Below are 21,796 nucleotides of genomic sequence, written 5' to 3' on the forward strand. Positions count from 1 at the left end.
GAGCAAAATGGAATGCAATGGGAAAAAACATACTAGAACTATTCCCAGCAATACGGACACATCTCACACATGCAATATTTCGATAAGGAGGCCAGACACAATAGGGTACCCACTATACGATTCCAGTAGTGCAAAAGTACAAAAACAGGTGAAACTAATTCTGGGTGTTAGCTGTCAGGTCACCCTTTGGAGCCAGTGAGACTGAAGGAGCAGAAGTAGGCTTCTGGGCGCTGGCCATGTTCTGTCTCTTCAACTGGTCACAGTTACTTAGGTGTGTTTGGCGTGGGAAAATTCACTGAGCTCTGCACACATGGGCTTTTAATCTATGTATCTTTTGCTTCCAAAGTTTCTTTCTTTTTAAAATTAGCAGCAGTAATACAAGGGCACTGAATGATGAGTCACGTCGCGATCAACAGCCTGCACAGGAGACAGGCCAGGAAAGTGGCCTGTGATGCATGCCAGACCACCCCACAAAGGGTCAACATTTGAATCCCAAGCTCCCCAACCACGGACTGCACCTGCTCAAGCACAAGGCTGCTAGAACCGATGGCCTGTGACCAGTGACAGCACCCCTGCCTCCCAGCAAAGGGCAACGTTTGAGAAGGCAGTTATGTTTGTCGAAGAACGCAGATTTCTTTGTTAAATGACGAATTAAACTTTTAATTTAACCCTTATGAGCAACACAGAAAAGTCAATTTAGACAATTAGCGAACAAAAAACCGGAGGCACCAGCAATTACAGAACAAACCGGATCTGAGATGCGAACCTTTCTATTTCTCAATAAGGCAAGAGTAGGCAGGCACGGTTAGTGTAAAGGCTACTTGAATAACAACTATATTCCAATCAAGTCTTGACAGCTGGGGCCGGTAATTACACATCCGCCATGCTAATATTTTCTGAGGAACTCCCATAAGCCTGGTTAATTTACCGTCTTCATTAGTACTGTGCACAGTTTGCCTCTGCTCAGGCCCTTCTCCACCAGATAGGCACTGACCTTGACCCTAACTTGGCCCATTCTGTCGTTCTTCCAGGCCCAGTGGAAACCCTATGTGCCTGCTACTTACTCATATTTATGGCTTCAGTTCTGACTCCACTCACGTACTCAGTAAAAGTTGAGTTAGCATCTGTTACCTCCACTGAAGCACTGCACCGGCGACATGGCAGTGAACCGTCTGGGCGCTCTCATCTTGTTGCACTATTACCATCATTGACTCCTTGAGGTCAGGCCCTACCAGGCTTCGGAGCAATTTGGGCACACATTGGGAGGCCGGCTGGGTGCCGCATAACAGGAGCCCGACAACAGTGGCCCCAGCACAGGCGGACCACTGAAGCAGGCAGATGGCAGGAGCGGACTTTGGCATCAAAGGAACTCGCATCCCAGCTGCACCAGTCGCACCCCCTCCAGCGGGAGTGATAGGGCTTCTAGCTCAGCTTCTAGCTGCCCCTTTACCTCTCCACAGTCCTCTCATCCTCTTTTCTACCGTCTACAATACTCTCGGCCTATTAGGAAGGCAGATGTCTGATCACGCCACCCACTCTTAGGGGAACTAATTAAAAACGACAAGATGATTACCCCAGGTAAATCCCAAGGAATGGTTTCCTAATTGTGCAGTTTCATCGACTGCACCAACAGGATGAAGAAAGGATTTTTTTTTTGAGACTGGGCCCTAACATCACATATCATGTAGCCCATTGCGGGTCAAGGGCAGGACCCTGAATAGCGTGGGCTGTGGACTACAACGCCAAGCTCCAATCCAGCACTGTTTTCCATTTTCAAGAGGGAAAAGCCATTTCCTCCAAAGGAAGAATTGAGCATCAGAAAGGATGGTTTGTTCACATGGACAGTATTTCACTTTTGAATGCTGCTTCCACTCTGGAGATGGCTGAGCAACCCCAGTAAACGGAATACTCAAATCTGGCCAGAGGTGGAACTTCAGGCAGGCACGACAGTTTTCACATAGATATTCCATGTCACAGAATGTTTAGTACACCCGTCATAACAGTGAAAGGGTAAATCCACTTAGCCAAATGCCCAGGCGCCATCGGGACCCTGAGCCAGCTCCTGTGAATGTTCTCACACTTAGCAAAAATCTCACAGGGATCTGGGAGAAACAATTTCTGCATGTGTACCAGAATCAAAGATTCATGGACTTTGGGGGTTAGAAGGGATCTTAAAGATCATTTAATCCCAAAGCTCCAATGTTTCAGGTGATAAAACCAACACCTAGAAAGTGACATGCTAAGCCAGAACCCAGAACCAGAACCAGAACCCAAGACCCTTGGCTCCCTTCCCTCCTACTGACCTTAGAAAAGGCAACAAGAATAAGGCGTAAGAAGCCCAAGACGTGTTTTTTTCCCTCCTTTTTCTTCTCAAGAAACCTATTTACCCATCCAAACAAAAGGACGATCAAGAAAACGTACTTACAGCCGAGTTAAACCGGTTAATGAGAGCTGGACCTGGTGTCTTTTGGACGCCCTGTCAATGCTTAATGGCAAAACCCTGAGCTTCAATTCCACTGCGAGAGGCAAGGCTGCGCTCCAACTTCTCAGAGAAACAAAAGCTGTGTTGTTGCACAATGTCTACTTGGCACCTAAACCTGAGTGACCGCACATTTAAAATAACATTCGATTCCACACATCTGAGTTGAGGCTAGGTAAAGAGCTGACTGGAGAGAGAGAAGCAGGCACTGGTACACGGGGGGAACCAGCAGAAAGACGGCACCCGCGGTTAGGGCTCCGTGTGTTTCTCAGTTGGCCGGCATTGAGAGCAGCACCTGGCAGGGAGGAGGGTGCACGTATGTATTCTTGCTGAGCCACGCTCTGGGATCGCAAAGAATGCCATCGGCAGAGATTTACGATCCCTGGAGGCAGGCATTCTAATGGGTGCTGATGACCCACTGTGGGGTAATCTGCTCCCTGCTCGCCAGTGTTCCTCCGGGGAGGGGTTCCCCTCCTTTCATTGTGAACTAGAAAGGTGGGGCAGCTGGGATTTAGGCTTGGGCACATCCTTGTGATTTAAAGGAAAAAAAAAAAGGACTAAGAAGCATAAAACTTAGAGCAAAATTCAGCCTCAATGGCGGCTGTTTCAAGCATTTAGGGAATTAAACATTCATTTCGCTATTCGACAGGATTCTTAACCATTCCTTAACTCAGCAAGTCTATTCGATATGTAGTACAGTGTGCTACAGTGAAATGGCCTTCACCATTTTCCTATTAGGAAATTCAAAACAAAGTTCGTTGTCCCCGGCAAAGCCTGCCACCTGATGGGAATCGCAACACCAAGCGCATTTCAGCAAGCTGCGGAGCAAGAGGGTCATTTCTGTTCCTTGTGCACGGCTATCGATTCCCGGGGTGCTCGCGGGGAAGGAGGCTTCATCTTCTCCATGTCACAACAGCCTGCATCCCCCCTCTGGTGTTTCTGCACAGGCCTATCTTTAAGGCCATCACAAGAGCTCATCTGCTGCAGGCAGTTACAAAGAGGGGTTGCCACTGTGAGGAGAATCTGAAAAGAAAATGAGACCTTAACGGAGACAGGTCGGGATCTAAAACCGAGGAGAAGGCAGAAAAGAAAGGTATCCCAGAATTTGTATAGAATAGCTCCTTGCCTTCGTCTCCCCCTTGGTCCATCTAAATCTAGTCTGTTTTTTTGATGATCGGAAAACGGCCAAGTTTAATTGAAATGAGTTAGTTACACAGCAACCGGCAATGATGTCACTACGTCTCAATTCTACTGCCGTCTCTCCAGCCCTGCCTCCCCCGAGACTGGCACACACGCACTGCAAACGCAGCCAGATATTTCGTCCCAGGCTGGTGAGATGGCTTAGTCTCTCCATGCTAACGATGTACACGGCATGCCATGGGCGAGAGCAGGCTTGAGGGAAAGAGCAGGGGATCTGGGTCTGAATTCCGGTCTACCACTCAGTGGCTGAATCACCCCGCGAAAGTTACTTAACCTCCTTGTGCGTCACTGTCCTGACCGTAAAAACGGGGATGGCAAGCACAGGGTGGTTGGTTGTGTGGACTGAATGAGTGATATACACAAAACACGGAACAGGCTTTGGGTAAACTAAATATCGGAAAACATAAGCTTTATTCATTTCTAATACCACGGACCATGACAGTAATTAAAGGGAGCTGCCAGCAGGATCCTGGGGGCACCTGGGCACTGGCTTTATTTATTCATCTTCAATTTATCTTATTATTGTCTTTAAATAAGCGGGTTTTAATTTTTTTTTTTTAAAAGACTCTGTTTAAGCAGCTAAGTAATTGCCGACGGGGATAACTGCCCCGTGGCTCTTGCCTGCCCGCTTCCAACGGCTGCTGGGCTGCACAATCTCTCCTTGGCTTCTGCTTTGCTCAGCCTGTTGACTAATTTCTCCACAAGATTAAACTGGCTTTGTGTAGTGCAAGGGAAATGAGGTGTGTAGTAACATATCCTCTGGAGACAACAGGGGGAAAAGCCCCATCCCTCCAGGACTTGCCCGGCAACGAAGCAGATCATCCCACCTCCACGAGCGTGAAAATCCTTCAGTAAAGTGTGAACCCTCCAACGGCCTTCCCTCCGGCACTTCCTGGTTTGCACAGAACTGACAGCTTGCCTTCCATGACCACCTCCTTTGGAGGTTCTTTGCCAGGGGTCTGCTGTTCAGGCTGTGGCTGTCTTCCCATCAGGTCAGCTGCTTGGTGTCTGGCTGGGTGTCCCACGCACGGCAGACCGGGTTTGCGGTCTGATCACCCAGCTACAAATATTACAGCCCAGCTACTGCGATTCCCTCCTCACAGGGTACCCTTGCCCTGCTTCCCCTCAACCTGTCCACGGCCACGAACACAAAGACGAACTTGTTATCAACGTGGAATGCTCTATTTTAAGAAGCTCATGCTCCACTGAAAACATTTAAACAACTATAAATAGAATAGATATCACAGGACAGAATAAATTGACTTTTTTTAAAGATTTTCCCAACAGTTTCCCATTCCATTCTCCCTCCACCTTCTCTCTTGGTCCAGAGATATTTAACAACCATGGCAGGGCCCTCTACCAGCCCCTCAAAACCACCCTGCCCCACTAAGCACATAGTTTACCCCTCCCCACCCACTATGCAGAAGGTTAGTAGAGACCAAGGCTGTTGGTTTTTCCTGATAAATATCTCCATCACTAATGAACCGCTCCTCAGTGACTTAAATCATGAGACTGAATTGGAAGTTGAACTCCACTAGAAGCAAGTATTAGAGAGCAGGGCTTCAATCCCCTACCTCGTTCCCCTCTGCAACAGGTGTCCCAGGGATTCCTAAGGCCTCAGCTCAGCGACCTACCTTGATGGTCTTCACCAGGTTGGCGGTGCTGTTGGCGACTTCCTTGGCTGACTGGACAAAGTGCCTCTTGGCCACAGGGTTGCCCGTCTTGGATGAGGCGATGCGGCAGGCATTGCACAAGGCTGAGGTGTGCTTGGCGACAATCGTGGCGGCTGACAGAACCTATAAAGCACGGACTCGGTTGGGGGCACCCGAAGCTTCAGTGCAGAGGGGTCCAGTTCACTGGAGTCCACCCTGGTCCCGAGCCCTGGATTCCCCTTCAACTCACATGTCTAGGGCTCATGGAAATAAAACCCATGTCTCTAGCTCTGCCGCCCCTGAAGTCACTCCAAGAAAGGGGAGGGCGGGAATTATTAAGGCAGAGACTAAACAAAGAAAAGGAAAGGCAGGGCTGATGTGGGAGTGGGCTGGGCTCCAGGCAGTCTCAGAGGAGATGCTGTCAGCTATCCTTTGTGACCCCCAGCCAGGAGGGACACGGCCCAGGGTCTAGGCCAGCGCTGCCCAACAGAAATACAGTGCGAGCCACATATCTAATTTTAAAATTTCTAGTAGCTACATGAAAATAAGTACAGAAACAAGGGAAATTATTGTAAATAATATATTTTATTGAGCTTGATATATCCAAAACATTTCATTTCACCATGTAATCAATTTAAGAATATTAAGCTTTCACAATCCTTTATCCTACTAAGTCTTTGAAATTGGTCAGTATTTTACACTTACAGCCCATCACAGTTTGGACCAGTTACATTTCAAGTGTTTAACAGTCACATGCAGCTGTATGTCACTCCCAGGTGGGCTATAGGCACCTTATTAAGGGGTGTGGCTCAGGGATCTCCCAGCCCCAGCTGCGTTTCTGAATCTGCCTGATCTACTTTGCTGAGGCTGGTAACACCCCTTTGGCCTTAACTGGACAGGTAAGGAATCTCTGGTGCACTGACACCTGCCTTAGGTCTGGGTGGTCCCCCAGGTATCCTTTACTTGGGTCCTTCTCCTGCCTCAAGAACGCTGGTCCCAGGGTCAGCAGTAGATGTGCCCATCACAGCCTGCCTCTGCTAGCCCATATAGGCCATTCTTGTTCTTTTTAGCACATACTGCTGGAATTATTGAACACGACCCATGTCACTTGGGTATTAGAAGTATCAAGGAACGTCACACATACTGTCTAGTTCTCAAATGTCTCTGTGGCTCCTTTTGTGCTGTGGATTCTGACCCAGCTTTGGGGTCTGGGTCAGCACCACCACCTCTGGGAAGTGACCCCTGAGAGCCCCTCAGAGAATTCATCACACCTTCCTCTGTGCCTCCCTTGCCTTGTCATCATACCCCGATCACTCCATCTTCCAAACTTTAACCCGCAGTAAGAGTTAAGGGGGTAGGGGGTCGGGTCTCCCTCACGGTGACCCCTAGCGCCGAGCACAGAGCAAGCCCTCAACGTTATGCCCCCTGAACTGAACAAATGGAACCGTGAGCCTCCTGATGAATCTCGCTGTGGTTATGCCACCGTGACTGCCTTCCGGCACTCCATTCCAGAGCACCTACCCGTTCCACCCTCACCACATTTTGCAACATCCCCCTAAGTCATGATCCGGCTGGCTTTGCAAGTTCTGAAAGAATGGTCATCTTTATTCTCGCAGTCTCCCACCACCCACCTCCAGGAGCTCAAGGACATGCAGATCTCACATCCCTGCCCCAAAGTTACCTGTGACGGGCTGCTGCCGGGGTCCACCAGGTTCTGGCATGCCATCTGGATAGCCTGGTTTGCCCTGGCAAACTGGATGGGGTCCACAAGGCCCTGATGGCCTGCCTGGCTGTTCGGATCAGAGATGCCAACAAGGTATGCAGCCTGGAAGGGAGGAGGTAAACCACAGCTCAGGCTCGCTGTACTCCTAGATATGCCTGTGGGGGGAGTGTGGTCCCACAGTATACATACAACAGTCATTCTCAGGTGCTCCCAGTGCAAGGTGGTCAGACTCATCTCATCAATAAGAGTTTAGGCATGGACAAGCTGACACTCGCTTGGGCCGGGGACATGCCAGCAGGAGTTTGCTACAGGCTTTTGGGAACAGTCTCCTTGTTCTCAAGAAAGCCTCAAGAAGCTCTTCCATGGGGCATGACCAAGGATGGATGCAGCCCTGAGTGCTCTGGCAGCCACCTTATGACCATGAGGGGGACCAGCCTCAGCATGGAGCTCACTCTTTGGCTGGCAGATGGCAGAGGGGGAAAAACGTGGGTGTAGACTGATGGTGTGGAGCTACTGGGTAGGCCAACCCTGGAGCCTGCCCTACATGAGGATTTCTCATCTCGTAGCCTAATGTATCCTTCTTGTTTAGGCCAGTATTTGAAGCAGTAAGTAAGAATGAATAAAATGGTTCGGGGGAATAAAAGGCAATATTCGGTCTCCAAGAGGACAAGAGGCTACAAGAGAAGGTCTTCTCTTCAAACCCTTTGGAGGTGTTAGCCAAATAACAGGGAGAAAATGAATCTGTGAGGGAAAATTCTAACCTTAACTCATTTCCCCTGAGATATGAGGGGCCAAATAAGGGAAGGTGATTTCACCCTCTGAACTAGGGATGTTTTTCTTTGGTTCAATAAAATCTTCCAGGCTCAAGGCAATCGTCAAATGATAAATCCTTCAAGGTAAATGCTGACATTCTTGGAAGTTCAGTTACATGAGCCCAGCAATTATTGGAAATACACAGCACAGTTGAGGACGAGCCAGGAACATGCCTGATCATGACTCTGTGTGATGGCATCCAATTTTTTCTCCTTCTGATTCTAAAAAGAGCATGACTAAGACTTTTGCAACTCTAAAGCCTCAGAGGGAATTTGAATTGTGTCATACCTATTTTTTCCCCCCAAACAACTTATCTGTAACAATGACCTTAAAAAAAAAATAAAAAAAGAAAGAAAAAAAGACGGGCCTCTGAACCCTTAGGCTGGGTCTGCAGGGTTCAGCGTTCTCTCCAGGCTGCTCTGCTCCAGGGGTAACGGGCTGATGTTTTGCCTAAATGCTTAGCCAGCAAGAGCCACCACCTTCTCCATGGTTTCCGTGGTGATGGGTGGAGATGCAGCTGAAGCTGAAGCCCCCGCATGCCTCCCACAGGGACCCGGCACAGGACAGGGCTGGAAAGCCTGCGTCGTGGGGCACGGGGACCCGTGCCTTACCTGAGCTGCAGCCTCCGTCAGCCCACAGAGAGCCTTGGACGCAATCCCCACACACTCCCCAAAAGCAGGGAGGTCCCCGGTCTTGGCATTCTGCGAAATCCCTGCCATTGACTCGCCCAGAACCTGCAAAACAAACCACGAGCGATATTCTGACCAGCATTCCTTCAGACCATGGGGTAAAGGGGCTACCCTTCCAACTTGAATGTTCGAGGCCACTTAATCTACAATATTTGCCATTATTTTACTTCATTTGCAATAAGAAGAGATTTAAGATAATGATATCATTTCTGTTCCACAAAGAGAAATAAATAAAGTCTGAAGCTTTCACCCAAAAGTTATCTATATCTCAAGGAGGTACAGTTACTATACACAGATCAATAAACTAAAATCTATACAGGGCAGCCCATGGGTGAATGGTCTAAACTGAGAACTGTTAGTTCCCAGAATATAAAATCAGACATATCTACCGAGCTATAGGTGAAGACCATGTCCAGAAAGCAGAAGACACACTCTTCCCGATATTATTCACTTATTAATTGATAGTCTTTAATTAATTAATTAATTTTGGGGGGCTGCACTGGGTCTTCATTGCTGTGCGCGGGCTTTCTCTAGTTGCAACGAGCGAGGGCTACTCTTTGTCGCAACGTGCATGCTTCTCATTGCAGTGGCTTCTCTTGTTGTGGAGCACGGGCTCTAGGCGCTCAGGCTTCAGTAGCCGTGGCACGTGGGCTCAGTAGTTGTGGCTCATGGGCTCTAGAGCGCAGGCTCAGTAGTTGTGGTGCACAGGCTTAGTTGCTCCCGTGGCATGTGGGATCTTCCCGGACCAGAGCTCGAACCCGTGTCCCCTGCACTGGCAGGCAGATTCTCAACCACTGCACCACCAGGGAAGTCCCTATCAGAGGTCTTTAAAATAACAGCTAAACGGGATTTCAGTACTCAGAATCTAACCCAGAGAGGTCAACCACCATGCACAAGGTCAGACAGAAGGTCACACAGGCAGAGGCAAGGCGCCTGCCCCATATCTGGTGTTGTGTCTTCATGGGCCTCCTCATGCCCCATGAAGGCAGGTCCTACTTTCCAGGGTCACAGATCTTAGAACTGAAGGATGTTCAACAGAAATCTTTAGGGAGACTATGACATCCAAGTCTAGAACCCAAGACAGAGCTCTTTGTTTGTCAAGAAGTCATCTTGGATAGGGAAAGAAAGAAATTCCATTCATCTCACTTGCATTTCATTTTATCCTGATTTTGAGGCATTCTCAAAAAACACTGGTGCAATTACCACAGATCAGTGTTTCCTGACCTTTTAAAATATTATTATTATTGCTCTGATAAGAAGTCTTTTTAGACCACCTCCCTCCAACTGCCACCCACATTACATTAAATACTAAGAAATAAGATCTTGTTGAGCAGGGTTAAGATTTGGAGAAGGGAGGACACAAACCTTTGTATAGTCTTAGATACTTTCACCACCCGCACCCCCCAAAAAACCCCCACAATTTTTCACTCCCCTTGAGAATGCAAGGCATGGATAGATGGTGAAAAGAACACACGGGAGGATCTCATATAAGCCAAGGCCATTGAAGGGCTTTCCCCACCAGTGCAGTCCCAGTGGAAGGAAATACATGCTCTGACTCACAGTAAGACCCATCCCTCATAGGGTCTGAGCAGTGGTTCTCATAGAGTGGCCCCTGGACCACATGGCAGGACCTGGGAACTTGTCAGAAATGCACAATCTCCCCCACCTTGGGATCTACTGAATCAGAAACTCAGGGGTGTGACCTAGCAAGGTGTGTTCAACAAGACACCCAGGTGATTCTGATGCACAGCCAGGTTTGAGAAGCACCTGGGCAAAGGGCGCCATAACAAGGCTTTAGGACATGGGCAGCCATGCAGAGGGGCCACAGGCCGGTGCACACAAAGCATGTCTTGATTCTTCCCCACAATGAGGAGGGATGCTAACAGCACAGCCAGGCTTACCTTGGAGTTTTCCATTACACTCTCGATGCAGTCAAAGTAAGAGAGGTCACTAACAGGTTCATTGGGATTGTCCAACATCCCCTTGACAGTCTACAGAAGGAGAACACAACTTAAGAGCAAGCCTTATAGAACAAGGGAAACTCAACATAAAATACCAACTATCAACTTCCCCTCCATACACAGGATTCTGGTCATTATCCAGATTCTTGAGAGGAATTTAGACCACAGTGTCTGCGACTTCAGATTTCCTGCGGGCAACACCACGCTGATTGGGGTGGGTGTGTCTTGGTTAGCTCTGACAGAGAGGAGAATCTCTTGTTTTCAAATGTGAAGGAGAAGCTTGGTATCCACAGAACGGGGACATTTTTTCCTTAAAGAATCTGAAAGTTAGTGGGAGGCAATATATATTCATGGTCAATGAGTATAATTTCTCTGCTGGATAACTCCAAGGAGTTTAAATATCAAGGACAGGTTCATTCATTTCTTCTTGATTAGTAGGGACCTCTGTTTTCAATGCTGGGACCTTTCAATGGGTAGGCATGAAAGAAGGTAACCCCCCCCAAAACCGCCCACTGGAATGGTTCATTTGTTTTTAATTTTAAAAGTATAGAAAATGTTGGATCTTGTTTAGGTCTCCATCAAGGAACAGGGCATGGGGTTTGCTTCTTCTGCCTTTGTCTCCAGTCTGCTGAAAACGGTTGCTAGCTTTCATGTTGCAATAACCTTTGATCATCGTTTATGAGGGACTTTTCCAGGGGAGGAAAGTCCGGGGACATAGCCATCCATCTTCCTCCCTGTTGAGTGAGAAGATACAGTGGGACCTAGCAGACTTTGGGGCACAGCCAACAAAAAGACAAGGCCATGTGAGTTACTAAGGGTTGGGGGGAAGTAATGGTGAAACTGCTGAGTTAATCAGCAAAGATCTAAGGGAAAGAGGGCTGCATAAAGAAGGTGTTCATTTCATTGAAGAAACTCCTCCCACTCCTTGGATAATCAAAACTGCCTTAGTAACAGCAACACTGAAATAGCCATAATTTTGGCAACCAAGGATACCATTAAGGCACAGAGGATGTGCATCTGGGCCAACAGACCTCATTTAGATCAACAGTCCACGTATCATTTATATTTGCAAATGTGAACAGACCAGGATAGGGCAGTGACTCACCCAAGGAAGGAAACATTCTCCACTGTTTTCAGAATGCTTCAGTCCCCTGCCTATTCTCACTTTCAGTTGTGCCAATGGCCTCTTGCCATCGGCGGACTGGGCCTCAATCAGACCCTTCAGAAGCTGCAATCAACCCCCCACCTCTAACATCTCTGGCATGGTGGGTATCCCTGTTCAGAAAACTAAAGGTACACTCGGTACAACCAACCCATATCTACTGAGATAACCATTTGCCTGTTTCAACATAACCTGAATTGGTTAGGACTGCTTTACAGACAAGTAGGCACACTGATTTTATTCTTGCCCATGTATACTCTGTGGGCATAAATGAATTTTCTATTAAAAATAAACCCTAAGTATGAATATAAACTGATAAGCCCTACACTGTGTCTGGGCCACTAGGAGCTCCACGGCCCTGACTGGAGCCGTGGAGTCAGGGCCCTGACATACACCCTGACTGTATAGTAATAAGTGTTACTCCTGGGTTTTCTCTAATGAGCCCCCTACATGTTACAAAATACAACGTATGGGAAAATCATTTTTACTCATAAAGCACATCTATTCCAGCTTCTCCCAAACGCCCCAGAATAATCACTCCCAAACTTTTTAGGTAGAAATTGCTTATCTTCAGCCTACACTCAATACCATAGGCCTCTTCCTGTATGAAATAAAGAATCCTTTAACAAAGCAACTCTTAAGTGGAAACAGGGAAGCAGGGATGATAACCCCACCAAATCTAATTTTTCTTTAATTCCTTCCCACTTGGATTGGAACTTTGGCCCAATAGTTTCCCAGGAAAGATCAAAGGTAAGAATAGAGGAGAAGAACCTGACCCGGAGGGAAAGGACAGACACACAGACACTCTGAAATCCTCAGCAGCCTTTCAGGGACTCACCTCGAGCTCCCGCAGGGCGTTATCACATTCCTTCTGGCCAGGAGCTTGCTGGGTGCACAGAGTGATGAGCTGATTGATGCTCTCCGTCACAGCTCTGCGACGACAAATACGGAAAGAGTGTTTTTTGTTTTGTTTTGTAAAGATCAACAGTAATTTCCCCAACAATGTTTTGTAGGTTCGCTAGGAATACAATTAATTCACTATAAAGGCTGTGGTCCCTGTGACAGCTCTTCCACAAGGCTCTAAACCAGCAGCCCCCGACCTTTCTGGCACCAGGGACCGGTTTTGTGGAAGACAATTTTTCCACCGGGGGGCAGGGGGATGGTTCAGGCAGTAATGAGAGCAATGGGGGGGATGGGTCAGCGGTAATGCGAGCTATGGGGGAGCGGCAGATGAAGCTTCCCTTGCTTTCCCGCCGCTCACCTCCTGCTGTGCGGCCCGGTTCCTTAACCAGTCCTCCGCCTGGGGGTTGGGCCCCCTGCTCTAAACAACCAAAAATCAACCACAACCAGGGAAGAGAGAATGAGAATCCCTACTTTGCTTCTCATTATTCATTGATTTACCCTTAAAAGTATCAATACTAACAGTTCTCTTAAGAAAGTGTGGCTATCTTTAATATATTCACAAGAAGGAATTCACAATGAAGTTGCAAATGGCAAACAGCTCATAGTAACACTGTTTTCAGAATCCTTCCCTAGCAGCCCACAGGAATGGGATGATCCGAGCTAGGCTATTTTGGACAGCCTTTGTATAGTTTGGACTATTTTGTATATTTTAAAAGTCACACTGTAAACTGTGCCTTATGATTTTAAAACCTCTTCTTACCATTCATTTCTACATGACTGACCAGTTCCTAGAAGCTATACCAACATTATTCTTTAAAAGAGCTATTTTCTTTGTTAACATTAATAGGAATCAGAGATGCTTACATGATTTTACATGTGTTTCCATTCTTCTTAGAACTTAAAACACAGCCCAGATTTTTTCCTACATTGGCTAGGGTTCCACCCCTCCTGGACAGCCTCTGTTTAGGTTGCCATGGATGATTCATAAAGGCACGGTCCATTTGGAGTTAATTTCTTTAACAAGGTGTGAAATATGGATCCAGATTTTTTTTTCATGGGGGGGATATATGGAAGTCTAATTATTCCAGTACCATTAAAAATGCCATACTTTCTGCACTGAATTGCTTTTTTAACCTTGTTGACAGTCAGTTGGCCATATTTGTGTGGGTCTACTTCTGGACTCTATTCTATTCCATTGACCTGTGTGTCTAACCCTTCACCAATACCACACTGTTTTGATTACTGTACCTTTATACTAAGTCTTAAAATTGAATACCCTTGTTTTTATAAATGAAAAAAACAGACACACACACACACACACACACACACACACACACACGAGATAATTCCCTAAGGAGATGCTACAAATAAGAAGCAGAAATAAGACTTAAACCCATGTCTATCAGACACAAAGGCCAGATTCAAAACCATTTTTCTGCAGGGCCATAACTGGTCCATAGTTTGGGCAGGACCCTGAATTCTATTCACAGTCAGTAACCACTGCAGCTAACAGGAAACTTAAAATAAAACAAACAAAATCAAAATAGGACACACATTGCTGCTAATCATTAACACTGTCTAATATAAAGACGCCACATTTTATTAGTTAAATTGGCTTTGCAGCTTCCCACAGAATATCAAATTAGGTGGAAAAAGATGTTGCCAATGTACAAAGGCAATCAGCTTAATTATTTGATGAGGAGCTACTGCTTTGAATTTTAAATTTAGCTAGAGTGATGGGAAGAAGAAAAACACTCCTCAGCTCAAGAAGGAATCCCCAAATAGCTTGTGTAAGATTAACTCTAGTGACTCATTTATTTGTGGAAAAGTGCTTAACTAAGTAAGGTGTCATGGGGAAGCACTGTGCCTTCCAGGTGCAAAGCAAAACAAGAACAACTGAGATAGCAGGACAGTCTCTAGTTGGGACCACCTTTGGAAGGTGCAGTTCATGATGTATTCACTGGAAGGGTCCCCCAGAGAGTCCAACACCGTGTTCTGCAATGGCAGCCTTCAAGACATACTTCGGAGTGGACAGGCTGGATGTGTCAACATAACAAAGGGTACAGCCCTCAACTGTGGTGACACGATCATTTGGGGAATATTTCCACGTATCACACAAGCTTTCCATTTGGCTTACTTCCTTCAGCGTTTCCTGTTTATCTACGTTTTTAAAAAGCTAGTCTTTATATAAAGATTTTTCCATTAGAAACTAAGTGTTTACAGGAATTCCCTGGCAGTCCAGTGGTTAGGACTCTGCATTTCCACTACCATGGGCCCGGGTTCAATCCCTGGTTGGGGACCTAAGATCCCGCAAGCCAGGCAGTGTGGCCCCCTCCAAAAAGAAAAAACAAACCAAAAAAACCCCCTAACTAAGTTTACAATTGGTAAATCCTGAGAATATATAGCTATTCACTGTCCTTTCAACAATTTTTAGAAGTGAAAAATGTTCAAATAAAAACTTGGGGTAAAAAAACAACAAACAAACAGACTAATAAGAGTTTGTGGTTGGATAGTCCTTAACAGTGCCAGCACAGCACCGCATGCCTGAATGAGTCACTTGGGTAATACTGATCCATGACTAAAAAGCATTATTTAGGTATCATTTATCCCCATAACTCATTTTAGAGTCTGGATTGCATAGCTAGATAAACTTAGCGGCACAGAGGCAAATGGTGATATAGATTTGACAATGGGAAACAGTATTTTCATGTTTCAAACTACGGTACTCATTTATAAGAGCAAAGGATTAAAGACAACCCAAATATGCAGTGATAAAGGACTGATTAAATGTAGAGTCTACAACAGAATTCTTGGCACCCATTAAAAGTCATGATATCATATTCCTTATATAGAAAACTGTATATAAAATGTAAAAACCACATAAGCCCATACCTGTAAAAATATACATATGCATAGAAAAATGACAATGACGTATCACAACGTTAACAGTGATTTTATAATATTATTTTAAAGCAGATACCAGTAAATCTACTAAAGCATTATGAATTAACCTACTTACACTGTTATAAAAATACAGCCAACATTAGCTGCATCCTCCCTTCGTTCTATGTAAATCCAAGTAGGCTTGAACTGTAGCTGCTTTATTTTCCCCACACTTTTTGGTAATGATCAAAGCCATACAAGTTTATTTTAAAAAATACAAAAAATTAAATAACCGTAATTTCACCATCTAGAGATAGTGTTTTCCTGTAATTCATTCTTTATCTAATAAGCATATGTGGCCACTCTTGGTTTTTAATAAATTGGGATCTACAGCCTCGGATGTTAAAGGCTTTCTAACCTACAAATCGTTTAGCATTCAGAGATACTAAATTGATTCAGACAGGAGTTTGTGAGCTCTGGAAGGAACCTTTATATAGATATAGAATTGGGGCAGAGGTGAGAGAAGAAAATCAACCAGTTTGTTCTTCTGATTATTTATTAAGCCCAAGTCGTCCAATAGCGAGCTTGGAGGGGAACAGAGCAACTTCAGATGATTCCCTTCCTCAAAGGAGGACGTGCTTAGAAAGGCAACTAAGAGCAAACTGAAATTCCCCTGTTTGTATTCCCTGGGTCCTACCATGCACAAGGCATGGAGAGTAAAAAAAATAATACAGTTTAAGTCTCTCTAGGAAAGCAAGGTGCTTGCAATCCAGTTGGAGAGGCAAGACAATGAACAGACAAGACACAAAGGTGAGCCAGAGGAAGTAGTGATGGGGGGTGTGACACCAGACAGGATCAGCCAGACACAGGCAGGACTCGCTGGGAGTGAAAGAAAGAAAATGAAAGCCTTGACCGTGGGCGTGGGTTCTGCCTACGAAGGAGGGCCCAACGTGGACCAGAGCAATTGGAAAGTCAGGGCTCAGCGAGATCCTGATTCGGATTCCGGGAATGGAACATTCTAGAGGAGACCAAGAGACAGAAGAAGGCCCAGTGTACATTTTTCTACTTTACAACATGGAAGTGCTGCTTGCTGGGACATCCTTTTTCACCATCTCTGGAGACAGGAAGACTCCTGCCCGGCAGGAACTTCAAAGCAAAGGGTGGTCCTGGAAGAGACACGTCCTGCAAGGTCCTAGGGAGCCCTCAGGGGACTGGAAAGCAGCTGAACACCTGGCCTAGGACGGCCCTGATGCTGGCAGCTGCGGGCGTCAAGTCTTCAGCCCGGGAGTCCTTCTGGCCAGGGTGACTGTGGTGTGCTCGGCAGCCTGGGGAGGGGCTCAGAGTTAGGGCACTTCTTCCTTTTGCCACTGCCAACTGGTTTCCCACTCCCTTAACTAAGTTCAGGGAGCATCAGTCCAGCCCCCAGGCAGGGAAAAGCCTGATGAACGGTGGACAAAGCGTCTCCAGCTCCACCCAACTTGCCAGAAAAGAGCCAGAGCCAGGCAGTTACACAGAAAGAAGACAAACAAGCCAGGAACTCAACAGAAAATGACTTCCTCCCCACGCACATCAGAAACCAAGGGACCAGCTTCCTCAGATGCACCTGGGCTCAGATGCAGAATGGTCAGAGGGAGCAGAGGGAAAGGCACACATACTCTACTGCTCTCCCAGAAGTAAACCATTTTCCCCGAAAGCAGGAAGAATCATGGAGACTAGAAAGAACAAAGAAAGGGTTCAAGTCTGCTGATGTAGGAGCAGGGTGGGGCTGAGTTGGTCCAGGCCTGGGCCCCCACAGTAGCATCTCTGTGGGGTCTTTGGGGACATCCACAGGAAGGACAGGCAGGCATGGCCGTCTCAAGAAGAGGGAGGGCAGTGGGACTGAAGATGAGGACGAGAGCAATCGATTCCCTGCTGCCCAACTCCAAAGGTACTTATGCACCAGACTGTTGTGAGGCCCAGATAGAATGAGGGTGGCATGCCCTGATTGTGCCCCCTGTCCTAACTCCACCAGGGCCATCCCCGTCTTACAGTGTGTGCCCTTATCAGGCATGTGGTAAAAATCTGTTTAATGAACAAATGAAGGAACAAGAGAATGAACGAAGGCACCCCAGGTGGGCAGAGCTTTACCCTCCAAGGGGAGCTGCCTGACTCACTTGACCTGGCTGGAGCTTCCGCTGGGAAATCACCCCAGGGAGCAGAGCTTGCCAGCATGGGCCAAGAAGCCAAGGAGAATAGGCCAGCAACTTCCTGCAGCTGTTCCAGCCCAAGACTATCAGTTCATGTGATGATTCTTGAGTGCTGTCTTGGCTATGAAACCATCAGGCTGGGAATTCTGTCAACTGCTGAAAGCCAGGACAGACAGAGGCAAAGAAAGCTTTTTTGCCTCGCCTCCAGGTCCCTTCCTCAATGTCACCACCAGGGGGCGTTCAGACACTCACAGAGCCAGGACACCAGCAGCATGCTTTCGGGTCCTGGATTCCCTTCGGTACGGGGCTTTCAAAAGGCCAATTTATACTCTCCCCTCATTCCCACAATTTAAGAGAGTCGACAACACGCTCTAAGTTGGAAACTGTAATTTTGAAACGATGTGAAAAATTTAAGATAATGAAAAACATCTGAGTTCAGATACCTGGCAACATTAGTTGCCTTACCCAAAGGTTGTTTGTAGGTAAAAAGTGATTAAGAGGGTTTTAGATCAGAAACAGCTGCACGACAGAGAAGACATCACTGTCCCTCTTCATCTCCACCACGACCCCAGAAGGGCACTCACCTAATGGAACAATCACAAACAAAGCATAAGATGGAGGTGGGGAGATGTGAGGGTATTTTTCCCATCACCTAGTGGCTCTAGCTATCGTTTGAAGGTAAAGTATGTATCTGGGAATAAATGAAGAAACTCAAAGGTTTTGAAGGCAACTGCTCTGAAATTACCTAACCCCCCCATAAAAATAAAATAAAATAAAATAACACTACAAGCAAACAGGAGACCAGAGACAGGTTTTAACCAGTGGTACCATGCTACCTTATATATCGAGAACTGAACAGAGCTCAAGGACAATGTAGTCTGTACACATCCCTATATGGCAAATGGGAAAGTTTAGACAGGTTGAGTTACCTGACCAAGGTAACCTAGTCAAGCACTAAAGCTTGTACTAGAATTCAGGTCTCCTGATTCTAACAACTTTAAAAAAGCCAGGAGAGGGGGCTTCCCTGGTGGCGCAGTGGTTGAGAGTCCGCCTGCCGATGCAGGGGACACGGGTTCGTATCCCAGTCCGGGAAGATCCCACATGCCGCAGAGCGGCTGGGCCCGTGAGCCATGGCCGCTGAGCCTGCACGTCCGGAGCCTGTGCTCCGCAAAGGGAGAGGCCACAACAGTGAGAGGCCCGCGTACCTCAAAAAAAAAAAAAAAAAAAAAAGCCAGGAGAGATAAAGACATTAAAAAATAAGCAAACAAAACCAAGTTTAAAAGAAGTTAAGTAGAATTCAAGCAATGCGTTTTAAAAATCACTAATCTGCACATTTTGAAAATGTTTCCAATTATGCTATGTGTTCTAATTGTCCCGCATTTAATCTCTCACTGCTGTTAGTTTTCCTACATATAAAGTGATATCAAGAAATGCTATGAAAACAGGCCTACACTTCCATAGGAAAATAAAATACCCTACACTCTTGGTTCAGGAATATGAATGTGGGATTGCCAATATAAAATTTTCCTGGGCTGTCGCTGCAGTTTCTCCAGCTACCAGCACTCCATCACTAGTAATTGAACTAAACGGCCAGAGTGGCCCTGGAGCAGAAATTCTCTTGTATGACCCAGTTCCTCAGGTGAGAACAACAGGAAAGAAGAACGTTGACCTTACCCCAAGTTCAGATTCATGTTTTAACATATTTCCCAAAACAATTTACTCCTCCCCACCGCCCCATTCATTCTGAGCTAGAGCCCTTCTGCACATGACGAAGTGAACATGTTTAAATCCATCTAATTAACATTGGTGCCAGGCATATAGTAAGACTCAAGAAATGTTGAATGGCTAGTTGAGTGTCATTTTTTTTATACTTTTCAACATCTTCTGGTTTCTTTTTAATGAACTTATATTACTTCCATAATCTGAAAGATAGTAATACTACTTGCAAAAAAAATCTAAGCCACTACGTTTATACATCAGTGGGGGCCTTAAGACTAAGCAAGTCCTCCTGAAAAGGCTTTAAGAGGAGACAGAAGGCATCTTTAGGGGAGAAAGCGCATGCAAAGGAGCCCGTTTAATAAGACACCAGCATCTCTGTCACTCTCGCCTCCAACTCCGACAACAGAAGGTCAGCACTACTCCTTCGCTCAGCAAAGCAGCAGGATGTCTGGTGGATCTTGCAAACACCACACGTGAACGCCCATTTTGTTCCGCTCTTACCTTGCAGCTGCGGCCAGGAGGTTTTTTGCATTGGGTGCTCCTGGGTCTACAGAGAGAGACTTGGCCGCTAACAGCAGCTTGCTGGATGCCATCGAGATGTTCTTGAGGTTCCCTATCACTTGGATCTGGTCTTCTTTCGTCTGGAAGGTCAAAAGGAGCCAGAGTCATTAGGGGCTGTCCATTTCTCCTAGGCAGCATTCAGAGCTAGGAGCAGCACCTTGAAACGGAAGCAGGTTATCTGTCTAGGTTGCATTAAGTCCAATTAGTCAGCAGATGCCTAAATTGTCAAGACTCTGCCCAGTGTCTACCGTTCCCCAAACAGCTATCCGGACCAAGATGCACACAACAGGACAGAAATCCAGCCCAAGTGGGTCAGCCAAGAGCTGTGCTGTCTCACAAGAGTGGGCATGAATGGGGGCGGGAGGGAGAGAGCGAGCGAGAGAGCACACAGACAGGGCCACAGCTCCAGCATCTTGCTCAACAATGCGGGAGGTATCAAGGGGCTTGTCCATCTCAGCCTGGCACAAACTACCGTCACTGTCTGGACATTTAGAGCTGACTGCATCCCAGAAGCTCCCGACTCTGGAAAGGATACATTTCTCACCTGGCCTGCCATCCGAGAAACAACCCTTTGTAGATAACGGAGTAAAAAACACCCTGGGTACCACTTTTAGGGAGTTCACAAGCTCGCCAAAAAATAAAACAACCAGCTCCATAAGCTGACACCAGACCAGTCACCCTCCCTTGTTCTAAACAAGGGGTTTATCTGTTCATCTGAAAGAGGTTAAGTTTGAATCACTTGACACTCAGGATCAGACACAGCCTTTTCAAGTGGGCTCCCCGAACTTCAAATACATGAGTTTTTACAGTATTAAACCACATTTGAAGTATAGGATGCAGAGCTGCCCTCCCTCCAAAAAGCAGAAATAAAATGATGAGTTCTGTTGGAGGATCGTGGGAAAAGTTATCTGTCATTTCCAGGAAGAACTTCACACATAAGCTAATAGTATCTTTGGGAATGCCATTCCTGTGAGCTCATGGAGCTCTCTGAGCAGCAAAGACAGTGTAAAGGTGTAGGCTGCCCACAGCTTCCCCGCTCCTATTTGCCACTTGGCCGCAGGGGACGACGGTCCACCAGAGTTGAGAGGGGCAAGGGTCAACTCCACTCAGCCACACCAGCCTCACCTGAGCCTGGCCCGCCATCTCAATGCCGGCATCGAGGAATTCATCGAAATCATCACTGAACTTCCCGGAGGCTGCAGCCAGCTCTCCGCTCTGGCCCCGAGTGGCATGGACCACCTCCCCTGCAGACTGGTTCAGATCAGCCGCTGCTTGGTTCAGTTCACTCTGGGCTTCCTGGAAAGGCTTCGTGCTCGGAGGTAACTATGGTAAGAGAAGGCAGGTTGCAGGAGAAGTTCTACTTTGCGTAGGAGAAACAAAGGTAGTATGTTGCAGAGGGAAGACAGACTCTCCTGGGATGCAGTTGTGAGTCATCGAGACTAAAAGGCTCTGTGTGGTCTGAGCCCTTGTTAAGGTTGACCTTCAAAATATGTACATTCCCGTGAACACCTATTCAGTGCTAGACATAGTGGATCTAAAAATGGTAAGGACAGCTTTCCTCAGGCTTCTGGTCTCCTAAGTGGCAGAGCCAGGATTCACACCTGGGCAGTCTGACTCGGGATCCACTCTCTGAACCAGCACTCTATCTTGGGTTTCTCAGATGGAAACTCTCAAAGGTTTAGCTTTCTGGAACTAAAAGGCAGATGCTATGAAACTTTAAATCCTATTCTTCTAAACTAACAGCCATCACTTTTATTCGTCAGTTGGTCTTTGCTAACAATATACTGAATAGCTTTTCCACAGAAGTGCCACTAGCAGCCCTGTAACTGTTTGTGAAAAGTTCCAGAGAGTTAAGCTAGATATTA

At 46.6% G+C, this 21,796-nt stretch overlaps 1 protein-coding gene across 3 annotated transcripts in view; it reads right to left on the bottom strand.

The window, feature by feature from the left end:
* Positions 1-21,796, bottom strand: part of TLN2 (talin 2) — a 446,754-nt gene that overhangs the window by 80,890 nt on the left and 344,068 nt on the right. For all 3 annotated transcript variants that reach the window (XM_060294173.1, XM_060294172.1, XM_030878890.2), the window contains exons 31-37: positions 21,057-21,254; positions 19,872-20,011; positions 12,518-12,611; positions 10,458-10,547; positions 8,479-8,601; positions 7,013-7,156; positions 5,314-5,475 (exon numbers count right to left, since the gene is read on the bottom strand). In XM_060294173.1, the coding sequence (XP_060150156.1) occupies positions 5,314-5,475; positions 7,013-7,156; positions 8,479-8,601; positions 10,458-10,547; positions 12,518-12,611; positions 19,872-20,011; positions 21,057-21,254 (951 nt within the window). The remainder of the gene's footprint in view (positions 1-5,313; positions 5,476-7,012; positions 7,157-8,478; positions 8,602-10,457; positions 10,548-12,517; positions 12,612-19,871; positions 20,012-21,056; positions 21,255-21,796) is intronic.

Source organism: Globicephala melas, chromosome 2, assembly GCF_963455315.2.
Source record: "Globicephala melas chromosome 2, mGloMel1.2, whole genome shotgun sequence".
Classification (NCBI taxonomy): domain Eukaryota; kingdom Metazoa; phylum Chordata; class Mammalia; order Artiodactyla; family Delphinidae; genus Globicephala; species Globicephala melas.